This window comes from Elephas maximus, chromosome 1, assembly GCF_024166365.1.
Source record: "Elephas maximus indicus isolate mEleMax1 chromosome 1, mEleMax1 primary haplotype, whole genome shotgun sequence".
NCBI classification, from domain to species: domain Eukaryota; kingdom Metazoa; phylum Chordata; class Mammalia; order Proboscidea; family Elephantidae; genus Elephas; species Elephas maximus.
This window is the reverse complement of record NC_064819.1, coordinates 93,298,358-93,320,711: the sequence shown is the minus strand read 5'-3', so window position 1 is coordinate 93,320,711 and position 22,354 is coordinate 93,298,358. Positions and strand designations below refer to the sequence as shown.

General features: G+C 50.5%; 2 protein-coding genes and 1 pseudogene across 3 annotated transcripts; 2 read left to right on the top strand and 1 right to left on the bottom strand.

Moving 5' to 3' along the window:
* Positions 1-1,175: 1,175 nt before the first annotated feature.
* On the top strand, positions 1,176-6,883 carry LSM2 (LSM2 homolog, U6 small nuclear RNA and mRNA degradation associated). Its single transcript, XM_049889051.1, has 5 exons — positions 1,176-1,416; positions 2,025-2,092; positions 6,026-6,056; positions 6,173-6,232; positions 6,384-6,883. The coding sequence occupies exons 1-5, from the start codon at positions 1,414-1,416 to the stop codon at positions 6,507-6,509; spliced, it is 288 nt and encodes a 95-aa protein (XP_049745008.1). The 5' UTR covers positions 1,176-1,413; the 3' UTR covers positions 6,510-6,883.
* A 1,406-nt stretch (positions 6,884-8,289) lies between these two features.
* VARS1 (valyl-tRNA synthetase 1) lies at positions 8,290-22,147 on the top strand. Of its 2 annotated transcripts, none has more exons than XM_049889018.1 (30): positions 8,290-8,520; positions 8,760-9,180; positions 11,181-11,315; positions 11,419-11,557; positions 11,793-11,914; positions 12,002-12,089; positions 12,335-12,435; positions 12,572-12,699; positions 14,984-15,148; positions 15,399-15,480; positions 15,942-16,061; positions 16,144-16,252; positions 16,345-16,439; positions 16,628-16,718; positions 16,952-17,076; positions 17,162-17,265; positions 17,347-17,505; positions 17,623-17,713; positions 17,859-17,964; positions 18,051-18,121; positions 18,207-18,332; positions 18,479-18,583; positions 18,665-18,733; positions 19,399-19,477; positions 19,606-19,733; positions 20,096-20,251; positions 20,397-20,603; positions 20,678-20,789; positions 20,926-21,251; positions 22,008-22,147. In XM_049889018.1, exons 2-30 carry the CDS (start codon positions 8,794-8,796, stop codon positions 22,074-22,076), a joined length of 3,795 nt encoding a protein of 1,264 aa, XP_049744975.1. In that variant the 5' UTR covers positions 8,290-8,520; positions 8,760-8,793; the 3' UTR covers positions 22,077-22,147. The 2 variants fall into 2 exon arrangements, with proteins under 2 accessions (XP_049744975.1, XP_049744984.1); XM_049889027.1 differs by having other exon boundaries at positions 8,291-8,520; positions 12,005-12,089.
* Positions 10,263-10,486, bottom strand: LOC126078488 (cytochrome c oxidase subunit 6C-like; annotated as a pseudogene).
* Positions 22,148-22,354: the final 207 nt, after the last annotated feature.

Here is a 22,354-nt window from a genome sequence, read left to right as displayed (position 1 = left end):
GTGACTTCATAATGGAGCTAAAAGGATGTCTGGGGGCCATACTCTCGGTGTTTCTCCAGTCTCTGTCAGACCTGTAAGTCTGGTCTTTTGTGAGTTAGAATTTTTTAATACATTTTCCTCCAGCTCTGTCTGGGACCCTCTATTGTGATCCCTGTCAGAAAAGTTGGTGGTGGTAGCCAGACACCATCTAGTTGTACTACACTCAGTCTGCTGGAGGCCGTGTTAGATGTGGTCTGTTAGTCCTTTGGACTAATCTTGCCCTTGTATCTTTAGTTTTCTTCACTCTCCCTTTCTCCCAAAGGGGTGAGACCAGTGTTGTCTTAGATGGCGGCTCACAGGCTTTTAAGACCCCCAAATGCTACTCACCAATGTAGAATGTAAAACACTTTTATGAACTGTTATGCCAAATGAGCTAGGTGTTCCCTAGAAAAAAACGGATATTTTTGTGCAGAGTAAATGCAAGGATGATTTAGTAGTCTTATAACATTAAAAAAAAAAAACCCTCTTGTGTCATAATACCGCATGTTATATATGCCTGGGGGACACGAGTATAGAAGTATATCTAACAGCATTTGTTTTGTGTTTGAGGAAGCAATATTTGAAAGTAAAATATTGCAATGTTTCTACCCCCGAGCCAGTCTGTGCCTAGTTATCTACTCAGGCCTTTTACAGGACACTCTTAGGCAAAAGTGTATAAGAAATGTGAACACAAAGATTGGGTCCTTGGGAGAAATCTATTTATAAGGAACCTTTGATAAAATCTGAGCCCTGGTGTCACAGTAGTTAAGAGCTATGGCTGCTGACCAGTTGGAATCCATCAGCCACTCCTTGAAAACCCTATGTGGCAGTTCCACTCTGTCCTATAGGGTAGCTATAAGTCAGAATCCACTGCCAGTAAAAGGCTTTGATAAAATCAAGATTTGTGCCCAGGCTGCTCTTGATCTTGGGGACTCAACAATTTTTAAAACTTTTTATCCAAGTGTAACATAAAAAGTGCACAAATAGTAGTAAATTTTCACAATCTCCAGTAGGAAGTTTGTGTAGGTGTGCGTACATTAAGCTGTTAACTGCACAAAAACCTTTGAGACCAGGTGAGGCGCCTCTCCAATGTTCCTCGGCCAACGCCTGCGCGGTGGGAGCCAGCCGCTTCGGGAGGAAGTCGGGAGGCAGGAAGTCCCGCCCCTTTCCCGTCTTTATCTTCTCCTCGGCTCTCTCCCGTCGGTCTGTTTACCCTAGCCACGAGTCTGCTGCGCTTTCTCCTTTGTTCGCTCTCAGCTTTCTGCGGCGGCTGCGCCTGCACGACCCCGGCTTGTCCCACGCGTAAGTTCGCGCTGCACTTGCCGCCCGGCCTCCGGCTCGCGGCACCAGTGCCTCTCCTCTCCCGTCCGGTCTGCAGCGCGCGGCGCGAGCATCATGGTAGGTACCGTGACGTCACAAGGGGGCGCCCTCGGGGATCCAGGACGGTTGAGGCGGTTGGGGGCGAGCTGCGAGTCCAGGCTTTGCTTCTCTAGCCTGGTATTGAGCCCTGGGCTTTTCCCTCCATTCTTAGTTACTGCGCATCAAGTTCTTCGCGGAGGCATGTGGGAACGAATGGGTTTTTTTTTTTCCCTCCCTTTTGAGAAAAAAGAGTAGGCAGAGATAACAGGAAAGGGAAAAGCTAGATTTCAAGTAGCATTTCCCAGCCAGAGACCAGGTCTCGAGAGGGCGGGTGGGATGCCTTCAACAATTAACTAGAAGGAGTATGCAGGGGCCCAGAAGAGGTGATTGGGAGAGCTGGTCCGGGAGCCCCAGTAGTGCAGGACAGAGCTGCCCTCTGGTGCTTCAAGTAAGGGACTTAGCTAATGTGCGGAATCATTTCTGCTCCAGCTTTTCGCCTGTCAACCGAGTATTCTTTCCTGTGGAGTTTTTAGAACTGCCAGGGATGTGGTGGGGATCCCAATACCAGTATTTGAGAATACCGGCAGGGGGACATTTTGCCCTACCTGTTTTCTCCACGTGATGGTTTTTCCCTTGTCCCCGTATAGCTCTTCTATTCCTTTTTCAAGTCCCTTGTTGGAAAGGATGTGGTCGTGGAACTAAAAAATGACCTGAGGTAGGTATCTATTTCAATAAGTCTGCAGCGGGTGGGTGTGCCCAGGGCCCTGGAACCTTTTTAGTTTGATAAGTATTTGATGGCTGGGCAAGGTGGGAGAGATACAGAAGAAATAAATGACCCAACCTGTGCCCTAAGCTTACGCATTAGCTGGGAAGTTGTGTATGGGAAAACGATACAAAGCAATATATAATTTAAAGGGTAAGTATTAGAGAGGTCAGAATGTGGAGATGTCAATAAAATGTTTTCCAAAACAAACACAGTTTTATTTTTTTCTGATTAAATCATATGTTCCTTTGACCCAACTTCTAGAAATTTAACAATCAATTCCACAAGGAAAGATGAATGTCCAGAGATGCTTGTAGCTTTATTTGCAATAGCCAAAAATTGGGAACAATTTGAAATCTATCAATATAGAATTGGTTTATTAAATTGTTGTATTTCCATACTATACGGCTGTCCCATAGGAATGAGATGTGCTGATATGGGAAAGCTGTTGCAAAATAGTATGTGTGGCGTAATCTTCCTTTTCCTAAAGAAAACAGAGGACTAACAAGACCAGTGCAGTCTCTTTTGTCTGTATTGTCTTCTGTTTGTAAATCCTTTATCTCCTTGTATCATTGGCTCTGAATCATCTTTCAGGACTTGGTTAAGTGCTCTGTCCTCAGACAGACTTCCTGGTCCTTCTAGGCAAGTAGGCCCTTCTGTCATCGAGTCTACTTTCTTCCTAGTGGGTACTTCTCAAATTGTGATTTCATAGAAATATATTTACTGTTTAGAGCCTGTCCTCCCTGCAGGACCAGGACCACATTTAGCTTACTACTGTCGAGTCGATTCTGACTCATAATGACGGTACGGGACGGAGTAGAACTGCCCCATAGAGTTTCTGAGGAGCACCTGGTGGATTTGAACTGCCGACCTTTTGGTTAGCAGCCATAGCTCTTAACCACTACACCACATAGACCTGGTATATAGTAGGAGTTTAATAAATGTGTGCTGAATGAAAAAAAAAATTGCTAATGTTTGAGAGCCTCCTCTGGACTAGGCACTGTTTTGAGTACTTTGCATTTTTTTAACTCATTTAATTTTCACAACACCCCTATGTGGTGTATATTATTGTTCTTGTTTTATACTTGAGGAAACTGAAGCTTAGGTTAGAAACTCACTGGAGTCCTCACAATTAAGCCATACAGCCAGAACTGAAATCCAGTTCTGTCTGGTGCCTTTTTAAAAAAGTTAAACAGTTTAAAAAAAAAAAAAAAACTGTTAAAAATAGGATCATATTCTCTATGTAATTGTTAAACTTTTCACTTATGGATATTTTTCTGTGTAAATAAAGTTGATCCTTTAAAATTTTTAACTACTGTCTAGTACTTTATTATTTGTTAGATGGCTATATTTAACCAGGAGCCCTGGTGGTGCAGTAGTTAAGAGCTATGGCTCCTAACCAAAAGTTTGGCAGTTCGAATCCACCAGCTGCTCCTCGGAAACCAGTGGGGCAGTTCTCTATCCTACAGGCTCGCTATGAGTTGGAATCAACTCGATGGCAACAGTTTTGGGTTTTGGTATTTAACCAAGATCTGTTTTAGACACTTAGGCTGTTTCTGATTCTTTGCTTTTACAAATGATGCTATCTTGAACATCTTATGTATACATCTGATTATTTCTATAAATACGTAAAACGTATTTATAACTATTATCCGATTATACTTTAGGAAGAGATTGAATTAATGTATTCTCTCCCCAACAGTTTCTCCCACCCAGGAGAATGTGAAATTATTTCTTTGTGGGAGAAGGATTGATGTGGCAGGGAATGGTGAGGAGAGGGGCTGAACTGGAAGGCGTTAGCCTTTTAGGCCAGAGATTTCAATTTATGGCACTCATGCCACCGGCGATGCAGACAGTTTTAATTGGCATATGGGTTGGGGCTGTAGAGCAAGACAAAAACCAGCCCTAGGCCATTCTGTGAGATGACTTGTCTTTGAGTTCCCTCTTTTCTCCTTCCTAGGCCTTCATCATGGCAAGGATAAATAACTTAGGTTGTAGCCCAGGGCCTAAAGCAAGGACTTGGAAGACTCTAAGATGTTTCCTTGGTTGGGAGAAGAGCTCTTTCCCTCATCCTTGTTGTCAGACCAGTTTTACGCCAAGTGTCTCCTCCTTAAGGGACTGAATAAAATGACACCACCTGATTCAATTCCTGAAAGTTGCTTCCACTGCTGCAGGCAGTGAAGTGCAGCAGTCACAGGCTTTGAGCAGCCAGGGACATGGTGAGAACATCACTGAGGCAGTAAATCTCAGACACTGGATTTCAAAGACTTATAGAATTTTACAAAAATTGGGAGTCCAACCTAGAGTTGCCAACTTTATTTTTGACAGGATATTTTTTAAACTGCCATTATTACTATCATTTCATTTAAAACATTTTTAATACCTCCCCCCCCACAAAAAAATAAGGAAGGGCAATTAAAGAGCAGTGTTCTTTGGAAAAAGCTATTGGCAGCCCTAAGTACAACACGCATACACGTATTCTCTATATTGTATTTACTGAAGATTTTACATGCACATGTCATTGTTTGAGAACCACAGTTCCGAGGAGCTTGAGTTTGGGGATGACATGCAAGATGGTTAAAATCAAGGCGACTGGTGCTTCAAAATAATATGGAGGAGTGGATGGAGGTATTGATAGGGAAGGACTGGTAAGGGTGGGCAGTGTTCACATGGGAGTCATAACATTTGTGTGTCTCCATAATAAAATTAATCAATATAAAATGTAATTATATTTGATCTATGCAAATTTGTATATATTAAAAGGTAAATATAAAAACATTAAAATCAGTTTAACAGAAACCACAACCAGGTTGGATGTTGGCCTGGGTCGAGCTTCAAAATAATAAGACCTAGGTTTGTAGAAGTCCAACTAGAAAAGGAATTACAGAAACAGAAGTCAGCAGATGATGAAGATTCACAGGACATGGAGAGCGAAGAAGTACAACTTACAGGATTTGAAGTTACGGGACTAAATTGTTGAAGCCATTGATAGAAATTAAAGTTGAGAGAGAGAGGAAGCATAACTTTGAGCATTGGTGTTTATATAGCATTCCCCATTAACATTTTAGAGGGCTTCGGACAGTGGTGGAGCGATAAGAATTTTTGCTTTTCATGTGGGAGACCCAGGTTCGGTTCCCAGCCAATGCACTTCACACATAGCCACCACTTATCTGTCAGTGTAGGCTTGTGTACTGCTGTGATGCTGAACATGTTTCAGTGAAGCTTCCAGACCAAGATGGACTAGGAAGAAGGGCCTGGTGATCTTCCAAAAATTGGCCAGTGAAAACCCCTATGCGTGATGACGTTTCAACCTGCAATCTGTTAATGGGGATGGCACAGGACCAGACAGCATTTCATTTTGTTGTGTATGGGGTTGCCGTGAGTTGGGGGCTGACTTGATGGCAATTAATAAGAAGAACACAGATTGGGAGCACAGATGCCCTTTATGTCTGCATCTTCAAGAGCAATGCTGACTACCTTTATCTACTTTACATATGGGGCTTCTGCTTCCAAAGCAATAAATGTTTGAAAATAGCTCATGCTGCAAGCATCAGACCTGAAGTCCCTGCTTATTTGCTCTAAAGTCAGGCAAGTTAGACAGCTCTCTGAGTGCCACATGGTAATAGCTACCTTGTAAGGTGGTTGTAAAGATTACAAATAACTATGCACAGTACAGGTCTAGTGTTTAACAGTTGTTTAATGGTAGCTCTTGAGTGGGTTGGTTTAGAGAGGGAAGATGCGGGGTCTAAAATACACCATTCTTAAAGCTTTTTCTTACTCCAGGGCTTAAAGATGTCTCTCTTGGCCCACCTTTGAAGTCACCTCTATGTTTGTTGACTTTGCTGTAAGTTAATTCGGTTTTTCTCTCCCTCTACCCCCTGATAGCATCTGTGGAACACTCCATTCTGTGGATCAGGTGAGATATAGCAAGAGCCCAGAATTGGGTCTTGGGGAAGGAGAGGGGAGAGCTTAAGGGCTGGATACTTGCATCTTGTCTCTAGGGTTAATGATGGTATTCCATCTTTTTTTTAGTATCTCAACATCAAACTAACTGATATCAGCGTCACAGACCCTGAGAAATACCCTCACATGGTGAGTAGGGATGGTGAAGAAACACCTCCAAAAGTAGGAGGCCCCAGGGTGGGTAGAGGATATGTTTTTTTTTTTTTGGTAGAGGATATGTTTTTTTTTTTTGGTAGAGGATATTTTAAGGATGTTTTCACATTTGTTTGTCTTTGTATAGTTGTCAGTGAAGAACTGCTTCATCCGGGGCTCGGTGGTCCGCTATGTGCAGTTGCCAGCAGATGAGGTTGACACACAGTTGCTCCAGGATGCAGCAAGGAAGGAGGCCCTGCAGCAGAAACAGTGATGGTTCCTTCTCTGCTTCCCCGCCCTCTTCCACTGGTGACCCATAACCTAATATCCCAGCCCAGGGCCCCTCTCACCCATGGAGTTGTTTTGTTTTTGGCTGGTTGAGTTTTAATAGTGAGGCTTTTTTTTTTTTTTAACGATGAGCAGATGAGAGGGATAATAGTGGGGAGCAGGTTTCCTCTGTTGAGAAGGGGAGGATAAGTAGTGTGGGTAACTGCAAAGCCTTCCCAGTCCCCAGCACCTGCCTTTCTCACTCCTTCCCTGGAAATTGTAGGAGAGCCTCTTAGATCTTTCTAGGGCAGGGTGTGATTCTCTTTGGGGCTGGAAGGAATCTGTCCCGCATCGGGAATAAAATTCATGATGCAAATTTGAGTTGTGGTTTTGTGGTATGTCTTTTTGGGCAGGGACTTGGGGCAGGGGGCAGGAAGGTGATGCTGGATTCATTCAAGCCCTGTTACTCTCCACTCCCATAGCCAAGAGCCCACCCCAACTACATAGCATTATCTGTCACTACTCCCCTTTGTATAAACCGTGTAATAACCTGGACTATTTTTTTTTTTTATACACCATGTTTTCCTGAATATGCCCCTACTTATTTTCTCTCCCTGGTCTTTTGCTTATACTGTACCTATAACTGGAGTGTTTTGCCACTGTGGTGTCATAACCAGTCCAGGGAGGCTGAGATTATCCACCTCTGATGTCAAATGTGTGGTGGATAACAAATCCCACTCTACATGCAGCTTCGTCCTGTGGGAATCTCAGCTCCCTTCCCTGGTCAGTTCAGACTCCAGCTGTTCCATGCAGCTCTTTGTCTCTCGTCCCCGGTCACTGGGGCTAGGTCAGCAAGTACAGGCCCCTTCTGTTTCCTAGGTGCTTTAATTGTTGAAACGACTCAAAAACTGCAGGGAACGGGCTATCTTCAGCAGAAAAAAGGATACAAACACCAAGGGCGAGGTCCAGGAGGTCCCAGGAAGCTCCAGTGAACATCTTAAAAGGCCTTTTATTGACCTCACCACATGGCCATGATAGGGTACATCCTTTTTCCAGAGGTTCCCTCTGTCTGGTCAGCCCCCCCGCATTGGCCTCATTGGCCAGGCTCTCAGGAACCAGGGCGAAAGGCCAAATTGTTTACTGCAAGGGGGTTCCACACTTCCCAGGTACCCTTAACACTTCTGTGCTCTCTCATTTATGTGGCAGTTAATACTATGAGACATCAAAATCCATGATAGGTTTTGAGTTTCTTTCTCAATCTAGCGAAATCGGTAGTCTTTCTGAATATCTGTTAAGAAGGTAAATAAACACAGGACATAACTTGTATTGCATAGAGTTATGACAGGGAATTACTAAACTCTTGATTCATTCAGCAAATGAGTTCCCGCCACAGGCGAAAATTCAGTTACAAGGACCATAACCTAACCCAGTGCCGCCGAGTGCCACAGAGGCCACCTAATGTGACGCCATCATCGCACACGTGAAGAAATGAGGCTCAGGAAGGAGGGTGGACTCCCCCTCCCCATCGGTGCGGCAGAGTCTAGCTCCAGCAGGATGATACTCGCCGGCTGCCCGCTGGGCACCGCCCTCCCGGGCCCGCCTAGCGGCCGCCCACCACCCACACTGCCAGCTCCGAGGACCCCGCCAGGGTGTCCGCGGCGGCGCCTGACTGCAGGGCGGTCCCGGGGACGCCCTCCCGCGCTGTGCCTGCGCCCCTCCCCGTTCTTCGTGAGTGCGGCCCCCGGCGGCGGCTCGACCCCGGAGCAGCGTCGGCCAGGGGCCGAGCCCGCCCGTGCAGGCGGGACGCGGCCGCCCGCGCCAGGATCCGCGGGCCCGGAAACGCTCTCTGTCATAAAGGCGGGGGACACGTGGGTGCCGACGGCCCGGGAGGCGGTCGCAGGGAAACTAGGATCGCCCGAAAGACCGCCACCGCCGCCGCCCCAACCTGCCCGACTCCTCGGCCCAGGCCGCCCGGCCCATCCCGCCGCGGGCCAGCCCGGCCTAACCACCTCCCTCCAGTATGTACACGCGGCCCGAACGTGCGTCCCTGCTGACGCGGAAAGCCCCCTCACACTCCTGAGGACCGTGATCATGGGGAGTCCCGCCCCCCTCTGCCCCAGGCGCTCCCACAGCCGCCCCTCGGCTCCCGAGGCCTCATCAGACCTCCAGCCCTGGCAGAGGAGTCCCCGTGAGGGTCCCCTCTGCTGGGATAGGACCCCCCTTGAATCTCTCGTTTTACCCTGTCTTTTTTTCTCAGGTTTTTCCGTCTTGTTCGGAGTCCCTGAATAGCCATGTCCATCCTCTACGTCTCCCCTCACCCAGACGCCTTCCCCAGCCTCCGAGCCCTCATAGCCGCCCGCTATGGGGAGGCTGGAGAGGGTCCCGGATGGGGGGGTGCCCACCCTCGCATCTGTCTTCAGCCCCCCCCGACCAGCAGGACTCCCTTTCCCCCACCCCGCCTGCCCGCCCTGGAGCAAGGGCCAGGTGGGCTCTGGGTGTGGGGGGCCACAGCTGTGGCGCAGCTGCTGTGGCCAGCAGGCCTGGGGGGCCCTGGGGGTAGCCAGGCAGCAGTCCTTGTCCAACAGTGGGTCAGTTATGCCGACACGGAGCTCATACCAGCTGCCTGTGGGGCAACACTGCCAGCCCTGGGACTCCGAAGCTCTGCCCAGGACCCCCAGGTGAGTGGAGAGAAAGAACAGGGAGATTCAGAGGAAGGAAGCAAGGACTGGAATGGATAATGAGAATATTCTCTCAGAGAGTGAAAACATTTGATCAAATCCCAATTCCCACCTGGTATGGTTATTCTAAGCACGTTTCTAAAACTGTCAGCCTTGCTTTCACTGTGTCTGTGAAACAAAAGTGATGTAATACTTTTGAGTTGTTAAGAAGATGAAAGAATGTGTGCAGAGCACATAGCCCAGGGTTTTGCTCTTTAAAGGCTCAGAATAAGTGATGAGTTTGAAACTGAGAGTGATAGGGATTACTTTGAAATGGTGGGAAAGACCGGGTGAGGGAGAGATGATTAGATTTGGGCAGCTTGGGCAGGGTGGGGAGAGATAACAGTTGCCAGGAGGAGATGAATGAGAAATGAAATGAGGAAAGAAATTAAGGGGAAAAAAGGGGAGATTTAACTTCAATGCATCACTCCACCACATTGTAAATGTGCCTCCAGAGTGTGGCTGTGCCTGAGTGTCCTTGTAGCTCTTATCAGAGTATGAAGCATGTGGTGGGTATTTAGTATCTCATCAATGACCGACTGACTGAATGGATAGATATGTAGCATAGGCCCTGGCTTGTTCCTTGAAATCCTGGTCACCGTATTTAAAAAAAAGAGAGCCACCCTCTCCTGGAACTCCCTGCCCCTTCACGCTGCTTTGTTTTTCTCCATAGCAGTTAAATAGGGTGCTACATTATATATTAGCTTATTTATCGTCTCCTCCACTAGAATGTAAACTCTACCAGGTCAAGGACTTGGCCTACTTGTTCAAATTCTGATCTCACCCTGGAGTAGTGTCTGGCACATAAAAAAATAAACTGAAACCAGTTGCGGTGGAGTGATTCTGACTCAAGGCGACCCCATGTGTGTCAAAGTAGAACTGGTCTGTAGAATTTTCTTTTTTTTTTTTTTTTCATTTGTTAATTGTTCATTTACCAAGAGAAACTATTCCTTAGCCCACAGAGTCGTGTTTCATAATTCAGGAACATAGGCCAGTGACAACTTCCATGAAACTCAATCCAAAGAAATTCTTTATATTCCAAATCACTTTGCACTCTGAAGCATACCAGCTTTTCTCATCTCTTCAGAATCCTTCATGGAATCATAATTTCTGTAGAAATCCATAGATGCCTCCATGGTTCAGCTACTGCAAACTTACAGAGAGCTGCAATCCCCAGGGACATAATGAGTGCTCCAGCGATATGAATTCATAGACACCTGAGCAGAAGGCCTTGCATCTGAGGTTTCCCCAATACGCTGGAAGACATGGTGGTTTTTCTCACTTAACACCAATGTCCTTCCTGACTAGTGGAGAAAATCCATAGGGTTTTCAGTGGTTGATTTTTTTAGAAGTAGATCATCAGACCTATCTTCTGAGGTGCCTCTAAGTGGACTTAAACTGCCAGCCTTTTGGTTAGCAGCTAAGCACATTAACTGTTTGTACCTCCCAGGGACTTCTGCCAGGTACATACCAAAAACCAAACCCATTGCCATCAAGTCAGTTCCAACTCATAGTGACCCTGTAGGACAGAACAGAATTGCCCCAGAGTTTCCAAGGCTGTAATCTTTATGGAAGCAAACTGCCACATATTTCTGCCACGGAGCAGCTGTTAGGTTAGAACTGCTGACTTGTAGGTTAGCAGCCGAGCTCTTAAGTACTGTACCACCAGGGCTTCTCACCAGGTGCATAGTAGGTGCTTAATAAATATTTGTTGAAGCAAGTACTTTGTTACCTCACGTACTAACCTGTTCTTAATAGCATTTGGCATGTAGTAAGTGTTCGGTAGGGGTTTGTTAAATGAATGGGGAGGAAGCACTTTTATTATGAACATTTGAGAGAAGAGGAAACTGGCCTTTGGGATTTGTGGGAGCAGAGGGAAGCCAAATGGACTGAGTTCCGGGAGCCAGGTGGGGACTGAGGCAGGCCAAGCCTTGTCTCACACCCCTTCCTCTTCCTGCCAGGCCGCACTAGGGGCCCTGGGCCGGGCCCTGAGCCCCTTGGAGGAGTGGCTTCGGCTGCACACTTACCTGGCTGGGGAGGCCCCCACTCTGGCTGACCTGGCAGCTGTCACAGCCTTGCTGCTGCCTTTCCGATACGTGAGTCACTGGGGCCTGGGGAAGGATGAGGGCAGCTCCCCTCAGACCTCACTGTGACTAAGGGTAACTCATTTCTTTTCCCTCTTCCTCATCCTCATCCCAGGTCCTAGACCCCTCAGCCCGCCGGATCTGGGGTAACGTGACTCGCTGGTTTATCACGTGTGTCCAGCAGCCAGAATTCCGGGCCGTGCTGGGAGAGGTGGTTCTGTACTCAGGGGCCAGGCCCCTCTCCCAACAGACAGGTGACAAATGGTGGGGGTGAAGGATTAGGAGTCTCTGGGGCCTTCCATGCAGCTCACTTCCTCTTTTCTCTCAGAAATGGTAGGGGGTTGCAGGGGTCTGGGGAGGGTACAATGGGAGGATCAGTATAGGGGAGCTCTCAGGCAGCTAAAATAGCCCACGTGAAACATAGTATCATCTTCATGGAGGGTCCCTAGCAGGTTCAGGCTGAGTCTGCATTTATGTACCCCTTTCCAGGCCCTGAGGCTCCTGCACCCCCAAAGACAGCTGCTCAGCTCAAGAAAGAGGCAAAGAAACGGGAAAAGCTAGAGAAATTCCAACAGAAGCAGAAGATCCAACAGCAGCCACCTTCAGGGGAGGTGAGAGACTGAGGGTAGAGCTGACAAAAAGGCCAGTGTCTTGCAAAGGATGACTAATGTCTGGGCCTGTGTCTTTTTCCTCTTAAGCAGAAGAAACCCAAACCAGAGAAGAAGGAGAAACGGGATCCTGGGGTCATTACCTATGACATCCCAACCCCACCTGGCGAAAAGAAAGGTACTGGGATGGGGAAGGGATACCCACCCTTCACCTCAACCCTCCTTAGCAGCTCCTCCCAAACTTTTATCCCTTCTTGCTTCATCCTTATTCCCACCACTTTACTTGGTGAGGTTGCAGATCCCCCAGACCCCCAACACTGCCTTGTGATGTGAGCGAGAAGCCCAGAGCTCCTTCTGTGCTGGCCTGTCCTTTTCCCAGCTCCTCCTAGCCTTGGCACTGACCCCACCTCCCCTCTACCCCAGATGTCAGCGGCACCATGCCCGACTCCTACAGCCCTCAGTATGTGGAGGCTGCCTGGTACCCTTGGTGGGAGCAGCAGGGCTTCTTCAAACCAGAGTATGGGGTGAGTGGGCACTGCCACCCAGGCCTAGAGGGGATGGGGAAGGAAAGGGCAGGGCTGAAGGACACATCACTTGGGAGGAGGTGGGGAGAGGTCACATGAGGCCTAAGCATGTATCCCATCCCCCCACCCCCATCAGCGTTCCAGTGTGTCAGCACCAAATCCCCAAGGCGTCTTCATGATGTGCATTCCACCCCCCAATGTGACGGGCTCCCTGCACCTGGGCCATGCGCTCACCAACGCCATCCAGGACTCTCTAACCCGATGGTGAGCTCCTGTCCTCTTTCTGAGCTGAGCTGGCCTCTTCTGCTTTCTTTCCCCACTCCTGTGGCTCCCTTCTCTTCCTGATTGGTGCCCTCTGTCCACTCTCTTTCTTTTTTTTGAATAATTTATTTTTGTTGTAGTTGAGAGTATACACAGGAAAACATAGACCAATTCAACAGTTTCTACATGTACAGTTGAATGACATTGATTACATTCTTTAAGTTATACAGCCATTCTCACCTTTCTTTTCTGAGTTGTTCCTCCCACATTAACATAAACTCACTGTACCCTAAGGTTCCTATCTAATATCTCAAGTTGCTGTTAGTTTGATCCCATATAGATAGTTCTTGAAAGAGCATAATGTTTAAAGCAGACGTATTTTACAAGTTAAGCTAAACTATTGCTTGGTTTTAAGACTTAGGGGATATTTTTGGTTTAAAGTTTAAAGATTATCTCAGGGCAGTAGTTTTAGGGGTTCTTACACCCTCCATGGCTCCAGAAAATCTAGATTCCATGAGAATTTGAAATTCTGTTCTGCACTTTCCCGCTTCCTATCAGGGCTATTCCATAGGTAGCCCCTGACTTGGAATGGGGTTCCGTTCTGATGACTCCATTATAATTCAGTTCTGACTTAAGTCAAATACCTCTTTTTTTTTTTTTTAATGGTTTTTATTATCAGTATCTTTATAAATCCGATCTTTATTTGTCTTTGGGAGTTGGAAACATTACCTGTAAACATCTGTGAGTGAACATCTGAGAATAACATCAGCAAATTACACACTGTAATATTGTATGTAGTACAAAAAAAGAGGGTTGTAAGTATAGTGTATCATAAGTAGAATACAGCATAAGTCGGGGACTACATGTATAGAATCTTTGATCAAAATGTTCTGTAGTGGTAGCCAGGCACCATCTAGTTCTAGTCTCATGGCAAAGGAAGCAGGCTATTCGTGGAGGCAATTAGCCACACATTTCATTTCCTCTTCCTATCCCTGACTGTTCTTCTCCGTCTGTTGCTAGGAGGTAGAACAGAAGCACTAAACATGTTATTAGGCCAGTTAACCGGAATGTCCCATGAAACTATGACCCTAAACCTCCAAATCAAGGAACCAGATCCCATGAGGTATTTGGTTGTACATAAGCAGCCTCAGTAGCTACTCTTTTTTTTGTCATTGTTGTAAATATATCTACACAACTTATGCCAGTTCAGCTTTTTAGAGGTGTACACCTTATTGACAGCAATTACATTAATCTGCTCTGCAACCTACTTTCCTTCTTTATTGGCCTTCAGCTCTGCCCCCTGGTGGCACTACACTTCTCTTTCTGGACATTGTCCTCTGTTAATACATAGCATCCTTCCCTAGTCAGGTAGCCCCATCCAACACCCTCACTTGTGGGCTCTCTTCCCTTCTTCTCTTTCTACTAAAAATAGCTTTATTTTAACTTAATCAAGAAATATTTTAATATACTGTTATTGTGAGTATTTTGAAGTCTGAAGTTTCCTTGACGCCTGTCTTAGTTTCTTAGTGCTGCCACAACAGAAATAGAAGTGGGTGGCTTTAATAAACAGAAATTTATTTTCTTACTGTTTGTTGCTGTTGCGTACCATGGAGTAAATTGCAACGCATAGTGACCCTATGTGACAGAGTAAAACTGCCCCATAGGGTTTCCTAGGCTGTAATCTTTACAGGAGCAAATTGCAAGGTCTTTTCTCCCGTGGAGCCACTGGTGGGTTCAAACTGCCAACCTTTTGCTTCATAGCAGAGCGCTTAACCATTGTACCATCAGGGCTCCTTTTTCTCACAGTTTAAGATTCTAGAAGTCCAAGTTCAGGGCACCAGCTCTATAGGAAGGCTCTCTCTCTGTCCCAAACAAATTTACTGACTAGGTTATCCCTCCTTACTGATGTGAAATGCCACCGTTAACAAATATTACATTTGCTTGAGTCTGTTTCCAGTCACTTTGTTCTCCTAACTGTTCCTTTGTTTCTCTGCACTAACTTACTGTTTCAATGATCATATCTTTCTCATATGTTTTGCTATCTGGTTGGGCAAGGGCATCCTCTTTGTTCTTTTTCAAAATTACCTTGGCTATTCCTGCAAATGTTCTTTTTCTGACTGATTGTAGAACCACGAGGGGTTCAAACTTCACCAGCCCTTTCCTTCCTTACAGCCCATTGACTCCCTGCCCACAAGCCCTTTCTCCCTTTGGAGCCAGGCTACCCCGGCCCAGCTCACCCACTAAGTCAGCCTGTGGGTGAGCCTGGTCCTCCACCCAACTCCCATAGGCATCGCATGCGTGGGGAGACCACCCTGTGGAACCCTGGCTGTGACCACGCGGGCATTGCCACTCAGGTGGTGGTGGAAAAGAAACTGTGGCATGAGCAGGGGCTGAGCCGACACCAGCTGGGCCGCCAGGCCTTTCTGCAGGAGGTCTGGAAGTGGAAGGAGGAGTGAGTATGCGTCATCCCTGTGGGCACCACAGCCCTGCCTCCTTGCCCCTGCCCCAGTAAAGACCTCTGTCACCTGTAGTGACCCCGGCAGTAGGAGGCAGAGTCCCTCACAGAGGCTGAGGGTCAGCTGGTTCCTGAGCCCAAATCAGGTCAAAAGGATGAGTGATCCCCATGCTGCCACATCAGCCCACCAGTGTCTCCCTCCAGCCCAGGACTCCTTGCTGATCCTGGCCTGTCTGTCCACTCCCAGGAAAGGTGACCGGATTTACCACCAGCTGAAAAAGCTCGGCAGCTCCTTGGACTGGGATCGAGCCTGTTTCACCATGGACCCTGTGAGTATAAAGTGTCTCAAGAGTCCGGGGGGGAATGGACAGAGTCAACCTGCTGCGTCTCAGGAGGGGAGCCCACTCATAGGAAACCACTGAGGGCCCTACCACAAATGTCACTCCCCGCCCTCGTCGTGGCCCTTCCGTGAGCTCCTAGACCCTCTAGTTACATGTGAGGCTCCCTGACCAGGCCTTGGCCCCCTGTGGAGTCTGAACTCTCAAGATTCTCTGCGCCAGCATTGTCCCCACCATCTCCGGCATCACGAGACTTGTTCCCGTCGTCCCCTCTCCCCTCAATAAAAGTGCTTCTCTCCTCCAGCCCGCAAACGGGTCTGAGTGCCGGGAGGTGGGACTTGAGCCTCTGTTTTGGTCTGGCCAGGGCTCTCTGGACCCTGCTGCCTAGGCAGGTCTGTCTAGGCCCCTGAGCACCAAGGCTCATCTCTCTTGACTCCCCCTGCTCCACCCAGAAACTCTCAGCAGCTGTGACAGAGGCCTTTGTCCGGCTCCACGAGGAAGGAGTCATCTATCGCAGCACCCGTCTTGTCAACTGGTCCTGTACCCTCAACTCCGCCATCTCTGACATCGAGGTGCAGCCCCTGCTCCCCACACCCTCCCAATCTCCACCCAGCCCCAGGCGCTGGACCACTTCCCTTAATACCCTTCTCACAGGTGGATAAGAAGGAGTTGCCGGGCCGCACGCTGCTCTCCGTGCCTGGCTACAAGGAGAAGGTGGAGTTTGGGGTCCTTGTCTCCTTTGCCTACAAGGTCCAAGGCTCAGGTGGGAGCCTGGGCACCAGGATCCTGGGGTGGGTGGGGTGGGGATGTGAGAAGGGGCCAGGGCTGAGACCATAAGGCCACTTGTCACCCCAGACAATGGCGAGGAGGTGGTGGTGGCAACAACTCGAATTGAGACGATGCTGGGCGACGTGGCTGTGGCTGTGCATCCCAAAGATCCCAGATACCAGGTGCGCAGGGACTGAAACTTTGGGCTAAAGAGAGAACGAGAAACTCGGTCTTCCAGCTCCTTTCTTAACCCTGAAGATGGAGCCCTCAGTGATCATTTGAGGGGTTTGAGTGTTGGGACAGCCAGAACCTTGGGTGGGAAGGGCTCAGACCCAGCCCTTAGTACATTTTTGACATCTTCTGTCCTCAGCACCTAAAGGGGAAGAGTGTCGTCCACCCGTTCTTGTCTCGGAGTCTCCCCATTATCTTTGATGATTTTGTGGACATGGAGTTTGGCACAGGTGAGCAAGGGGCTGGTCCCGTGGGAAGCAGAAGACTGGAGCTCCTGAGCGCCCCCGACCATCCGTCTTCTCTCTTAAAGAAAAAATAAGCTTCAACTGCACATGTTGGACTTGGGCTGGATCTCTCAGGAGTGCTTTAGGGAAGTGGGGGACCCGGGGCAGCCTGGGAGTACATCCTTCGGGAAATGCAGGAGAGCGTGGGACTCTGCCTAGGACCCCATGTGCACCCGTAGGTGCGGTGAAGATCACTCCTGCACACGACCAGAATGACTATGACGTTGGGCAGCGGCACGGGCTGGAGGCCATCAGCATCATGGACTCGCGTGGGGCCCTCATCAACGTGCCCCCACCTTTCCTGGTGAGGCTGCTGGGGCATGGGGCCTGGGGTGGGGAAGAGGAAGGTTATCTTGGTATAGATTTGACAAAACCTCTCTCCCACCAAGGGCTTGCCCAGGTTTGAGGCCAGGAAGGCAGTGCTGGCGTCACTGAAGGAACAGGGATTGTTCCGGGACATAAAGGACAACCCCATGGTGGTACCGCTTTGCAAGTGAGGACAGGGCTGGGGCAGAGTAGGAGGGGGAGGGGCTCCTTGCTCCTCAGGGTCCTGACCTCCCCGTGTACATCTCAGCCGTTCCAAGGATGTGGTGGAGCCTCTGCTTCGGCCACAGTGGTATGTGCGCTGCGGGGAGATGGCCCAGGCTGCCAGTGCTGCCGTTACGAGGGGTGACCTCCGCATCTTGCCCGAGGCCCATCAGCGGACGTGGCATGCCTGGATGGACAACATTCGGTGCGCAGGACCCTTAGAGTAGGGGCAGCTGGGTGAGGGGCTAGGCAGGGCCCAGGCCAGGGTGCCTTCTTGCCCTCCCTGACCCCACCACTCTCACCCTGTGCCCACCATTTACAGGGACTGGTGCATCTCCCGGCAGCTGTGGTGGGGCCATCGCATCCCAGCTTACTTCATCACCATCGATGACCCTGCTGTGCCCCCTGGGGAGGTGAGGCCGGGGGCAGGGCTAGGTGCTACAACATCTGGGGCAGCTGTGAATTCTTTGGGTACTTGGTGCAGGGAGGGGTCAGGGCTTGAGGGCTCAGGGAGCAAGACCAAGGAGCCCCCTTGGGTGCTTATCTTACCCTTGGCAGGACCCTGATGAGCGGTACTGGGTGAGTGGGCGCAACGAGGGAGAGGCCCTGGAGAAGGCGGCCAAGGAGTTTGGCATGTCTCCTGACAAGATCAGTCTCCAGCAAGGCAAGGCGAGCTCTGGGGGTCAAGACAGGTTGGGGCTCTGATCCTCTCCCTACTCCCTCTGACCTCTGACCTCTGGCCTCCCTCAGATGAGGATGTGCTGGATACGTGGTTCTCCTCTGGCCTCTTCCCTTTCTCCATCCTAGGCTGGCCTAACCAGGTGGGTTCCTAGTGTCGGGCAAGGGTGGGGTGGGGGTTTTGGAGGTGGGTGCTTTGCTCCCCATCATGCCCTCCTCTGCCCTCAGTCAGAAGACCTGAGTGTGTTTTACCCGGGGACACTGCTGGAGACGGGCCACGACATCCTGTTTTTCTGGGTAGCCCGGATGGTCATGCTTGGCCTGAAGCTCACTGGCAGGCTACCCTTCCGAGAGGTGTGAAGACTGCCCAGACCCCTCCCACAGCCTACCCAAGGCTTAGCATGGGTGGGGCTCAAAGCAGAGCTTCTGTGGAGGGCTGTGGGAGGGCCTTGGAGGGTATTCAGGCTCATAGGCCTTCTTGCCTGCCACCTGCCCTATAGGTCTACCTCCATGCCATCGTGCGAGATGCCCATGGCCGGAAGATGAGCAAGTCTCTAGGCAATGTCATCGACCCCCTGGATGTCATCCTTGGAGTCTCCCTGCAGGTGGGGCTGGGCAATGGGCCAGGCCAAGGGGGGCTGTGGGGCTGCAGCCACAGCTATTAACATTCCCGCCTCCACCCTCAGGGGCTCCATGACCAGTTACTGAACAGCAACCTGGATCCCAGTGAGGTGGAGAAGGCTAAAGAAGGGCAGGTATTAAAAAGCTGGAAACAATGTAAATGCTTATGGAGGGATACCAAAAACCAAACCCACTGCCTTTGAGTCAAGTTCAACTCATAGCAAGCAACTCTACAGGACAGAGTAGAACTGCCCCATAGGGTTTCCAAGGAGTGGCTGGTTAATTCAAACTGCCAACCTTTTGGTTAGCAGCCGATCTCTTAATCACTGGGCCAACAAGGTGCTGATGGATGGATAAACAAAAACACAAAGGAATAGTATTCAGCCATGAAGAGAATGAAGTTCTGATGTGTGCCATAACATGAACGAACCTTGAAAACATTGAGTGAACTAAGTCAGTGACTGAAGGACAAATATCATATGATGGAATATCTAGAATAGGTTAATGTATAGAGACCAATATTTATCCGTGGTTATTCGATGTAGGTGGAAAGAGGGCGTCGTTGCTTCGGGGTCACTGAGTTTCTGTTACGGGTGATGGAAAAATTCGGAAATGAATAGTGAGGGCACGCAACGTGATGAACATAACCAATGTTACAGTATATGTATGAAGTGTAAAAAAAGAGTGTCATAATGGCAAATGTTTTGTTACATATATATTTTTACCACAGTTAGAAAATTAAAGGCAGGTATGCAGGTGGGCTGGCTGAGGACATCCCCTCCCTGTCTCCTCCCTGTAGAAGGCAGACTTCCCGGCAGGGATTCCTGAGTGTGGCACCGATGCCCTCCGGTTTGGACTCTGTGCCTACACGTCCCAAGGTATGGCCCGACAGCCTCTCCCTCGGCCACCTCCTTCTGTGAGACTCACCCCTCTCCTCCATTCTTGGCCCTGCTGGGGTAGGGCAGGAGAGAGATTTGGTGAGGACTCACACTTCACCCTCAACCAGGCCGTGACATCAACCTGGATGTGAACCGGATATTGGGTTACCGCCACTTCTGCAACAAGCTCTGGAACGCCACCAAGTTCTCCCTCCGGGGCCTTGGGAAGGACTTTGTGCCCTCACCCACCTCTGAGGTGAGGGCCTGGTACATGGGGAGGCGGGCAGCACCCATACAAGCTGTACCCCTGCCACTCAGTCATCAAGGCCATGTTGTGCCAGGATCACAGCCAGAGAGTCAAGGCGCAGCCCCTACCCCAAGGAGCCTCCATGTAGTTGTGGGGTCAGATACATAAGAACAGATTTGTTACAGGGAAAGCCTGGGGCATTGGGGCTCTCTGTAGAGGTGGCCAGGACCTGTCCCTTCTTACCCAGATACTAGGCATATGTTTGGATGCTTTGGACCCCATTTGGCTCCTGCCCCAATGGGTTAGGGGCCCTCAGTTCTGGCCTCTGCCATATGGGGCCCCCTGGCTGATATGTCCACTTCCCCCCTAAGCCTGGAGGCCACGAGAGCTTGGTGGACCGTTGGATCCGCAGCCGGCTGACTGAAGCCGTGAGGCTCAGCAACCAAGGTTTCCAGGCCTACGATTTCCCAGCTGTCACCACCGCCCAGTATAGCTTCTGGCTCTATGAGCTCTGTGACGTCTACCTGGTGAGAAGGAGCAAGTGGGGCCTGTAGGAAGCAGGAGAGGAGTGGGGAAACAGCAGAGCCCTGGGCCCAACTTGGCCAGTGGTGGGCCATGAGACCTGAGTCACCCCTTCTCCTGCCCTGACCACTGTCCTTCTCTGTCTCCTAGGAGTGCCTGAAGCCTGTGCTGAATGGGGCAGACCAGGTGGCAGTTGACTGTGCCCGCCAGACCCTCTACACCTGCCTGGACGTTGGCCTGCGGCTGCTCTCACCCTTCATGCCCTTCGTGACTGAGGAGCTGTTCCAGCGGCTGCCTCGGCGGACTCCACAAGCTGCCCCTAGCCTCTGTGTTACTCCCTACCCAGAGCCCTTGGAGGTATGGGGTATGGCTTGGAGGGGGAGCTCTGGCCTTCTCTTTCAGCCTCCCTCACCCCCTCCTCTGCCCCACAGTGCTCCTGGAAGGACCCTGAGGCGGAAGCCGCCTTTGAGCTGGCACTAAGCATCACGAGAGCTGTGCGTTCCCTGCGTGCTGACTACAACCTCACCCGCATCCGGCCAGACTGTGAGCTTTAGGCCCCACTCCCACCCTGTCCCACAGGCCCCTCTGCTCACTCTGACGACCCTATCTATATCAGGCTGCGGCTGCCAGCCCTCCCGTCTCCCTGGGACCAGGCCTTACCACCTTCCTCTTCCAACAGGTTTCCTGGAAGTAGCTGACGAGACCACAGGTGCCCAGGCCTCCGCCGTGTCAGCCTACGTGCAGACTTTGGCCAGCGCGGGAGTGGTAGCTGTCCTGGCCCTGGGGGCTCCTGCTCCACAGGGCTGTGCTGTGGCCCTGGCCTCTGACCGCTGCTCCGTCCACCTGCAGCTGCAGGGGCTGGTGGACCCAGCCCGAGAGCTGGGCAAGCTGCAGGCCAAGCGTGGGGAGGTGCAGCGGCAAGCCCAGCGTCTGCAGGAGCGCCGTGCTGCCCCGGGCTACCCAGCCAAGGTTCCCCTCAACGTCCAGGAGGCAGACAAAGCCAAGGTGTGTGGTGGGGAGCGCTCTTCATCTTTCCCCCCTGCAAAAGCCCCCCCCCCATCATCAGGTCCAGGCCAAGAGGCTGGCCTCTTGCCTGGGAAATCGGGGGGGAGCACAAAGCCCAGGCCCATGAGTACGTGGGGTCTGTGTCTGTAGGAGGCCATGGAATCCCCCTTACACATGATGGGAGGGCACAGCCTAGGGCCACACAGCAAGCTGGAGGCAGAGGCAGGCCTACAGGCCTACAACTGGGTATCCTGCCCCCCAGTCAGGCCCTTCACACCCCACTTAGCTGCTCTGAAGTTGGAATCCTACAGACCTGGGGCAGGGCTTGAGACCCCACATACAGTCAGGGAGCCCCAGGTCTAGCACCTACTTCAGAGCCTACTGGGCGTGCCCCTCCTTGGGAAAGCAGTGGGATAAACCACACATACGGAAATAGTAATGGCAGTCAACCCAGGTGGGGGTGCTGATGCCTGGGCACTTTGACTCTGAGTTTGTGGGCTCTGAGGCCTGTCTGTCTATGGAGATGGTCCACTCTGAGACAAGGCAGACCCAAGAGGGCAGGGGTGCTGGTTGGGAGGCCAGTGAGAGTTCTAGGGGTGGGGGAGGCCAGCCAAGCAAGTACACACTCCCTGAACTACCCCTCCCATGGTCCTCACCCATCTTTCCAACTTTGCCCCCACTGTCATATGGGTGTTGGGGGTCTGCTGTCTTGTGCCCGGGTCCTCACCACCCACCACCCCCTTGTTCCACCCCCAGCTCCAACAGACAGAAGCAGAGCTCAGGAAGGTGGATGAGGCCATTGCCCTATTCAAGAAGATGCTGTGATACACCCAACTGCAACCCTCATAACCCCCAGTGGCCCACCATGGGGATGGCAGCAATAAACTATTTTGCCACAAACCATTTCTTGTCTGTGTATGTGAGGGGGAGGGGCTGGGCTCCTGAGGTAGTGTGAGCTGCGGGAGGTCTGCAGGCTGGACTAAGGCACTGGGTCCTGGTGGGCACAGGGGTGTGTCTGTCTGGGTCTGTTCCTGGCACCACGCCAGGCCTGAGTCATGCTGCTCACAGCTCCCTTCCTCCGCCCTGCTCTTCACCACTCACCT

Excerpts from the sequence above, each read along its gene's own strand:
- LSM2 (XM_049889051.1), top strand. Across the intron at positions 6,057-6,172 it reads CACTCCATTCTGTGGATCAG|TATCTCAACATCAAACTAAC; the intron begins GTGAGATATAGC and ends TCTTTTTTTTAG. Across the intron at positions 6,233-6,383 it reads CTGAGAAATACCCTCACATG|TTGTCAGTGAAGAACTGCTT; the intron begins GTGAGTAGGGAT and ends GTCTTTGTATAG.
- VARS1 (XM_049889018.1), top strand. The coding sequence starts at position 8,794 with ATGTCCATCCTCTACGTCTCCCCTCACCCAGACGCCTTCCCCAGCCTC. Across the intron at positions 11,558-11,792 it reads GCCCCTCTCCCAACAGACAG|GCCCTGAGGCTCCTGCACCC; the intron begins GTGACAAATGGT and ends ACCCCTTTCCAG. Across the intron at positions 18,734-19,398 it reads AGAAGGCTAAAGAAGGGCAG|AAGGCAGACTTCCCGGCAGG; the intron begins GTATTAAAAAGC and ends TCCTCCCTGTAG.